We start from the raw sequence: 8,122 nt of genomic DNA, 5'->3' as shown, positions 1-8,122 counted from the left end.
TCCACTAGCTAACTATTTCAAACGTTTTCCATTATTTTCGATGCTAGCTAGGTATTTCGATATTTCAAATGCTGTAACATCATCACTTTCAATGTTAGCTAACTATGACATTACTTTTAACTAATTATTGCAACTGTTTCTCCATTTCTTGACGTAAACTATTTCAGACTTTTCTCCATCACGTTAGCTATTTCAAACCTTTATTCATTCATTTTAATGATAGCTAATGATTAGCTAACCTTTCATTACCTTTAGCTAACAAATTCACCTGTTCATCCATTTCCTTTAGTTACTGCAGCCATTTATTCATTTAGTAAATTCAACCATTTATCCATTACCTTTTGCCACCAGTATTTTAATGGGTTATCCATAACTTTTAGCTCTTTTAACTTCTCCACTCATTTGCTAACTACTTTTTAAGCACCTGTGTTCAGATGTTATGGCTGACTCAATATGTAGACATATTTACTTTTTTTTTTTTTAAATAAAAAATTAGTCATATCTATTCTTTCATAATCCATTGAGCAACTCCACAGTCTCTCCACAGCAGCAGCTGCAGAAGTCGTTTGGGATCTTTACAGGTGTATCAACAGTCTGAATCCTGCTGTGCTGTGTAATGGGATTTCTTGTTAATCATCTTATCTGTTGTTCAATAGTGAACCAAATGATTTCATATTCTCTACTCAGTCGTAAACAGTCACGACCTTAAAGCCAATTGATTAACTAAGCCATTTGACTACGTTTCTGTATGTGCTCATCTGCTGATCATGACACAACACATGACGTGCCTATTGTGCTGACATTGTTCTGATGGTAATGTCATCCTATTTACAAGATAAAGTATTGTTTTGTATACAACCCGATAACTTCCCCCGCTCTGGGCTCTCTTCTTGCCGTCTCACTCCCAGAAAGACAATGAACAACTTTCTGCTTTTTAACACAAAATTGTCAGAACAGCTGTCTTATGTTTTCACATCTTTTTAATCGTCCCATCTGATCAGACTGTCTGTAATGCTCATCTCCTGCCTTCAAGATGAATGAACACGTCATTTATAGGAATGAGGTAAGTACACAGTGCTGGTTTCCTCTCATGCTACAGATACATGCTACCGTGCCACCGACCTACAGTGGATGTATTTCTGCAAGATGAATTGCAACTGTGGTGGAGGATGAGACATTTTAGTGCAACCCGGTACATCAAAAGGCAAACCATGCCAAAGAAGGAAAACAATGTTGGCTGTGAGTGCTGTTGAAATATCACGATGGTGGAGGACTGTGGTCATCTGAACAAATGGCAAACAGAACTGGGAGCGCAGGGATGAACCAAGATCGTCTGTGGTCACTATGTTTTTGTATGTGGCTGACTAAATTTGCAACAGGACAATGTGCATTCATTCAGCATGTATTTACAGCAGTTTACTAAAGAGTATGTGTTATATTCTTTATTTTAAAGTCACGTCACATGAGTACCCGAACACTGGAGCAGCTAAAGAAACGTGTACCTGTATGTGGTGTGTGAGTGTTGGTATGTATGTGCTCATACTTGCTTTGCTTAACAGCGTTTTTTCCCCTATTTTGCAGTGTGGAAAAATTGCACCCCAACTTGTCTGTCCCGGCTCTGATTGGCCCGATGCGGTCACATGATGAGCCACTGCCTCTTTCATGAACCCACAGCAAGTTTGCAGGAATGTAGTTGAGGTTTCCTGAACAGATTTCAAAATAAAACATTTTCTCGCAAACACATCGCACCACATTTGAGAGTGAGTCAATTAATCAACTAGTTGATCGGTAGAAAATCATGAGCAACTAACTTTATCAAGAAAAGTCAACATATAAATTGATGATGTATCCCTTAAAATACATTTAACAGACCGTTTGTTAAATTCATGCCTGTTCCTGGCTCCAGTTTGTTCCTCGTTGTGCTAATACACGAGAGGCACAGACTGGAGGTGTTAACCTGTTCCTAGAAGTGACGGCGTGAAGGAGGCATAGCCAAATGTGTGCTTGTATTTTGAAGGAAAACACCGCCCAACCGGTGTTCCGTTGTTTGTTAACGTTGGCTCAGCTTGTGTTTGACCTCGCTGTCAGATTCCAAGGTTCAGCTGCACACATTTCGAGAAGATATGCAAGTTTGTTTACATTCCTGTTGTTTTTGTTTGCACAGTGAAGTCTGTTGTGTTCTTACCGATAAAACAGTCGCAAGCTAACGCGAGCTAGCCCGCAGCAATGTCAGCGTGGCGCCGGCTGCATGTGAAGGTGCGAACGGCTCATGGAATACTCACCTCCAGACCAGTGACTCCACGGCACACATGGCTGTGTGGACATCCAGCGTTATGTCAGAGCCTGAGTACGGGCACAGCTCTCCGAATCGACTTCTTCAAAGGTGGGTACCATTAAAAAGGACGGAAATGTGCGATAAGTCCTGTTGATACCGTCACACAGGAACACGCGGACAAGCGAGCTGATTCGCATTCAGAAATCCCCAAATTATCAAATGATTTATATATACTCATAATTATGCGATGTTTATGTCACAGCTGAAAGCTTCTGGTGAACTGTGAGACGCTTCTTTACAATTCGGCATGCATATTACCTTCAAAACAACACTTTTTTATTTTAATCAAAGTAGTTGTACCCATTAAACTACCCAGCCCACTTACATGTGAAGCTAGTTACATTAAATATATTCTAATATGTAAATTATTATATATGCCGAATTGTAGAGTTGTGTTTACAGTTTCACAAAACACCTAGAGTTGCTAGATACCATTCAACATGACGATGAAGTAGAATAACATCTCTGCTTTTGTGCCTTAGACCTGGACGAGCAGCTGGCAGCTCTGCGGAAGAAGGCGTCGGACGCTATGCCCGGCAGCAGCTGGAGCCCGTTCGTGATAAACCCGAACCTTCCGCCGGAGAGAGCCGACATTGTGATCGTCGGAGGCGGTGTGATGGGCTGGTCCATCGCCTACTGGCTGAAGCAGAAGGAGAAGAAGAAAGACGGGATAAAAGTCGTTGTGGTGGAGAAAGACCCAACAGTGAGGATCCAATGATGAGAAGTCTTGCTGTGTAAAGTTTGACAGCCTTGATCTTAATGAACAAAATTCAGTTTGGCTTGTATAAAATACCTCAACTGTGGCTCTTCATTCAGTCCATGTTATTAAAGGTGATGATATGATGGTGATTAGCAGTGTAACGCACTGAACAGGAGGCCTCTGCTCCTACACACTTCGTCACTAACTGTGTCCTCCTGTGTGTCTCCAGTACTCCCAGGCCTCCACTGTGCTGTCTGCTGGAGGGATCCGACAGCAGTTCTCCCTGCCCGAGAACATCCACCTGTCCCTGGCCTCCGCAGACTTCATGAGGAACATCAATGTATGTCACACTGACAATGAATGACGAGCCGTTGATTCATTAAATGCGACCCCTCACACTCGGTGTGTGTGTTGTGTTAATGTGTGAGTGAGAGCAGCTTGGGCGCCGGTGAACATGTGACCGCCATCAGTTACCGATGTTGGATTTTAACTGCAGCTGGTTGAGACTTAGTGCTCATATTTGACATCTTTAAAGTGAGTCTGAGGAGAAGTGACGCCTTCATTGACTTTAAATTTGGGCACAGAAAGTTTGATGTCCGGGCAGAGACGCTGATCTAAGTGTGCAGTTTTCCTCTGTACTTGAATCGAGTCCATTGATGTTATTCTGCAGGTAGTTTGATGTGACAGCTTCACCTGGTCAAGTTTTGCTGTCCTTACCTTTGAGCGTTTGGATGAAATCCTTGAAAACAGGCATGTTGTTCGGTGTCACTGTAGGATTGCAGATTAAGAAAAGCGGGCTTTGTGTTTTCACGGGTAAAATTAACATACATTTCTGAGTCTTTTCAGGTTTAAACATGGATTAACTTTCTGCGTCCTCTCAGGAACACCTCGGCATGATGAATGAAGACCCAGTGGACCTGCAGTTCAACCAATCAGGGTACTTGTTCCTGGCCAGCGAGAAGGTGGCTCACATCATGGAGGAGAACTACAGCACTCAGAGGTGTCGGTCGTTCAGTTCTGCTTCCTGCACGGCCCAGTGAAATCCGTTTTCACTTCCTGCAGGTTCACCTTTTATTTTTCCCCAAATTCTTACGATTGAAGCACATTTTGTCATCAGAAAGAGTCTCAAATCATGTGGCGGATGTCTGAAATTTCAACATTTCAATAAGAAAATGTTTGAAATGTAATGAGCATCATTGAATCTGATGCTACACAAACAGACACACAGACATAGGAACTCGTTTTCTCTTCATTCGGCTTTTAGAGACCCTCCATCCATGTCAGAAATCGTTGCTCCCTGCACTGAGTGATATCAGAAAGGTGAAACAGTTCCTCCTGCAGGCTGCATTCGCTCTCTGACGCTGTGATTCTGCTTCAGGTCTGCTGGAGCCAAAGTTTCTCTCCTCTCGCCGACACAACTGAAGGAGAAGTTTCCGTGGTTGAACACAGATGGTGTGGTGCTCGCCTCTTACGGTGAGTGCAGATCAGACACGAGCTCTTATTTAATCCACAGGTATGGTTGTACAAGTTAGTTAGAGCCAGACGTGCCAAGTCTCTTATGTCTCCTCTTACTATTTGCAGGATTTTCATGCATATGCACCATCTGAAATGACCAGACTGCAGCCTGCTGCACAGGTTTGAATAAAGACTCTGCATGTGTTTCAGGCAGAAAGAGTCAAATGTGAAAAGGTTTCAGTAAATCTGGCCCTCAGTGTTGTCTGCCTCTGATACGATGGAGGTGTCTCTTCATCACAGCTAGCTTAGATCCATTCATTCGTCATTAAAAACTGCAACACAAAACCCACAAAACAATCAGTTTAAAGGTGAAATTTGTCAGAAACGACCAAGATTTTAGTTTAAAACATTCAAAAAAGTTAACTAATGTCAACAGAATGTGAAGAAATAACAATTCAGGCTGTTTGTCAAAGACGTCTTTGTGTTGTGTTGCAGAGATCTGCTGATGTTAGCATGCTAACCAGCTAGCTGCAGCCCGTCCTTTCTCATAATACCACTTTGCACCACAGGAGGTAAAAGTTGTTGAATAGAAAAATACAGCTGGGCGCCGTCTGAATCCAAGTTTCTCTCGTGTATCGAAAGAACCCCGAGGTTCAGATGTGACGCATCTCTGTCACGTTGCATCTGCAACGCCACCAGCTGCACAGCTAACTGAGCTAACAGCAGCTAATATCTAAAGTCAAAGAAAGCTACAGCAGAGAGTTTAAAACCGAGCGTCTCAGCCTCTTTCTAACATCGTTCACTGCCTCATCTGCCTTCAGGGCTGGAGAACGAGGGCTGGTTCGACCCCTGGACTCTGCTCAATGCCTTCAGAAGGAAAGCCATCTCGATGGGCGCCATTCAGTGCTGCGGAGAAGTCACAGGTTCGTCCCTTAATTAGCATTTTTAAATCATAAATACAGAATAAATCGAAGTGAAGGTTAAGATTTTACTCGTAGTAGTTTGACTTGATGGCGACACAAAGGCGACGTCGTCACGTTAAAGAGTGAACAGCTGACCGTCTGTTTGTTTCTCCTCCACAGATTTAGAATATATGATAAAGATGATGACGACCGTCGATGGCGAACCTTTGGTCATCAGGAGAATAAAGTCTGTTAAAGTAAGCAGAAAGTAACCGAGTACATTTATTCCACTACTACAGGAAATGTTGTACTTTTTACTTCAGTTATCTGACAGCTGAGGTTATTCTCGATGAAGACTTTACACACAGAACGATGGTTTTAATCTGATTCAGTGATGAAGTTTAACGATAAAGCCGCTGTAATTGTGATTATTTTCATGTTTCTGTGGTCGTTAGGTTACTTTTTTTAATTTGTAAGAGTTTTTAGGATCGACAGTAGAAATTGGCCTAATCTGAAAACTCCATTTAATTTCTCTATTTTCTTGTGATTTTGTGCTTTTTTCCTTCTTTAATTTTGCTCTTGTGGAAACAGTGAATGATGCCATGCGGCAAAAATCACGTCATGCACCAAAATCATGTTCAATAAATCTTTTATCTTAAAAAATCAAAACAATTTTCAACAATTATACAGCACAATTATAATATAATTATTAATGCTACATAAAAATCATCTGATATAACTGATATAACATCAGTTCTTGTGTACTTTTACTGCAGTAGGACTTTTTCTTTTGATGGAGTGAGTATTTGTACACGAGCGGAGGATGTGAATACTTGCTGACACAGCAGCGTAGGAACGGCGTGGCGGTGCTCGTGACGGGTCGGCGTGTTGTGTTGAGCAGGTGCAGATGCCGAAGAGCCTGGAGTACCAGCCGGTGGAATGCGCCATCGTGGTGAACGCAGCAGGAGCCTTTTCAAGAAAACTGGCAGAGATGGTGGGAATCGGCCTCAGCCCCAGAGACGCTGGGGAAGTCCCGCTGCCTGTCGAGCCTCGGAAAAGGTCGGTCGTTGATTTACGGGGCATCTCGTGAACACACTCAAACACACACTTTAATCCAGGTTATAGTAGAAAACAACAGGTTTATATGATGTGTAGCCAGATGTGTTGTGAACGCGAAGGCAAAAAGCCACCATCATGGTTTTACTGTCGGGGTGACGGAGCGTTTTTCACTCACTCTCTCCATTCAAAGTCACATGAAAAGTGAATTAAGCAAAAACAGCAACACTGAATTTGCACGAGATGCATTATCACTGCAAGTTCTTGACTGTTGCTCCACTGGAAGTATTCTGTGTACTGCATGTAAGATAATACTTTGTGCTCTTCAGGTACGTGTACGTAGTCCACTGTCCTGATGGTCCAGGTCTAGACACGCCCTTCCTGATTGATTACTCTGGAGCGTACTTCAGGAGGGAGGGGTTAGGGGGGAACTACATCGCCGGGATGTCTCCACAGGAGGTTTGTTGGTCTTCAGAGCTGTTCCTCACTTTCATTATGAAGAAGAATCAAAACATTCATGTTTCTTCCACTCGTCCGTCCTCAGGCCGAGGAGCCCGACACCAGTAACCTGGACGTGGACTACCAGTTTTTTGAGGACAAGATCTGGCCCAACTTGGCCAATCGAGTCCCTGCCTTCGAGAAACTGAAGGTGGGGTTGGGAGATGTTATGTATTCAGTCAGTATGTGAGGTTTTCTTTGAGTATTTGTCTGCTGTTCATTCTACACGTGTGGTCGTCCACTTCATTAATCGAGCAGATGAAATGAATGAAACTGTTAAAAATCAGATCAGTGTCGGTGTATCTTAGCTCTTGTGCTCCTCCGTCAGGTGAAAGGAGGCTGGGCAGGTTTCTACGACTACAACACCTTCGACCAGAACGGCATCATCGGGATTCACCCCCTCGTCAACAACATGTACCTCGCCACCGGTTTCAGCGGCCACGGCCTGCAGCAATCGCCCGCGGTGGGTCGGGCTGTGGCAGAACTGATCTTAGACGGGAACTTTAAGACGTTGGACCTGAGCGCCCTCGGATTCGGACGTATTGTGGCCCAGGAACCCATGCTGGAGAGGAACATCGTGTAGAGGAGCTGCAACCTGGACGATGACAAATTATTACGAATCTGGTGTTATTTTCAGAGGTGTGAACATTTTTAATCCTGGAGGGGGTCGTGCGTTCGGTCCAAAGTTATAACAGCTTTAATATTCAGTTCATTTTTATTTTATTCAGTTACATAGTATAATAGTATGTACATTGTAATGAGCTAAATGCTACATTTGTATACATGTTCTATGGACATGTAGCATGAAGGGGAAGCAGCTTTTAATGTGCAGCCTTGTGTTGCAAAGTGACAATAAATGAACTAAAAAAACAAAAATGAATGAATGTACATTAATGTACATTATTTATTAAAATTTGTTTTGTAACCTGACAGCTGTCGTTTCATTTTGTTCATTTTTGTTTCATCCTGTTGTTTTAGTGACTGCTCGGTTTTAAAGCTCGTCAGCAGTGTTCTGAAGTCAGACTCGCTGAATTCATCACTCAGATCTGTGATGAAGAACAGCTAGAACTAACATTTAGCTTAATCTGTAACAATACATCAAAGCTGATTTGATGACTGTTTCTCTTTATTAGTCATATTTTGTATTGATCTGAGCCAGTCAGGTGAGCCAACTGT

General features: G+C 42.8%; 1 protein-coding gene across 1 annotated transcript; it reads left to right on the top strand.

Annotated features, from left to right (window-relative positions):
- Nucleotides 1–2,041: 2,041 nt before the first annotated feature.
- Nucleotides 2,042–7,875, top strand: foxred1 (FAD-dependent oxidoreductase domain containing 1). Its single transcript, XM_076750933.1, has 11 exons — nucleotides 2,042–2,383; nucleotides 2,818–3,038; nucleotides 3,265–3,375; nucleotides 3,917–4,035; nucleotides 4,414–4,508; nucleotides 5,312–5,413; nucleotides 5,573–5,649; nucleotides 6,294–6,451; nucleotides 6,778–6,907; nucleotides 6,993–7,097; nucleotides 7,275–7,875. The coding sequence occupies exons 1-11, from the start codon at nucleotides 2,227–2,229 to the stop codon at nucleotides 7,527–7,529; spliced, it is 1,530 nt and encodes a 509-aa protein (XP_076607048.1). The 5' UTR covers nucleotides 2,042–2,226; the 3' UTR covers nucleotides 7,530–7,875.
- The last annotated feature ends 247 nt before the right edge of the window (nucleotides 7,876–8,122 follow it).

This window comes from Chaetodon auriga, chromosome 15, assembly GCF_051107435.1.
Source record: "Chaetodon auriga isolate fChaAug3 chromosome 15, fChaAug3.hap1, whole genome shotgun sequence".
NCBI classification, from domain to species: domain Eukaryota; kingdom Metazoa; phylum Chordata; class Actinopteri; order Chaetodontiformes; family Chaetodontidae; genus Chaetodon; species Chaetodon auriga.
This window is presented reverse-complemented; position numbering and strand designations above follow the sequence as displayed.

Excerpts from the sequence above, each read along its gene's own strand:
- foxred1 (XM_076750933.1), top strand. The coding sequence starts at position 2,227 with ATGTCAGCGTGGCGCCGGCTGCATGTGAAGGTGCGAACGGCTCATGGA. Across the intron at positions 2,384-2,817 it reads CCGAATCGACTTCTTCAAAG|ACCTGGACGAGCAGCTGGCA; the intron begins GTGGGTACCATT and ends TTTGTGCCTTAG. Across the intron at positions 3,376-3,916 it reads ACTTCATGAGGAACATCAAT|GAACACCTCGGCATGATGAA; the intron begins GTATGTCACACT and ends GCGTCCTCTCAG.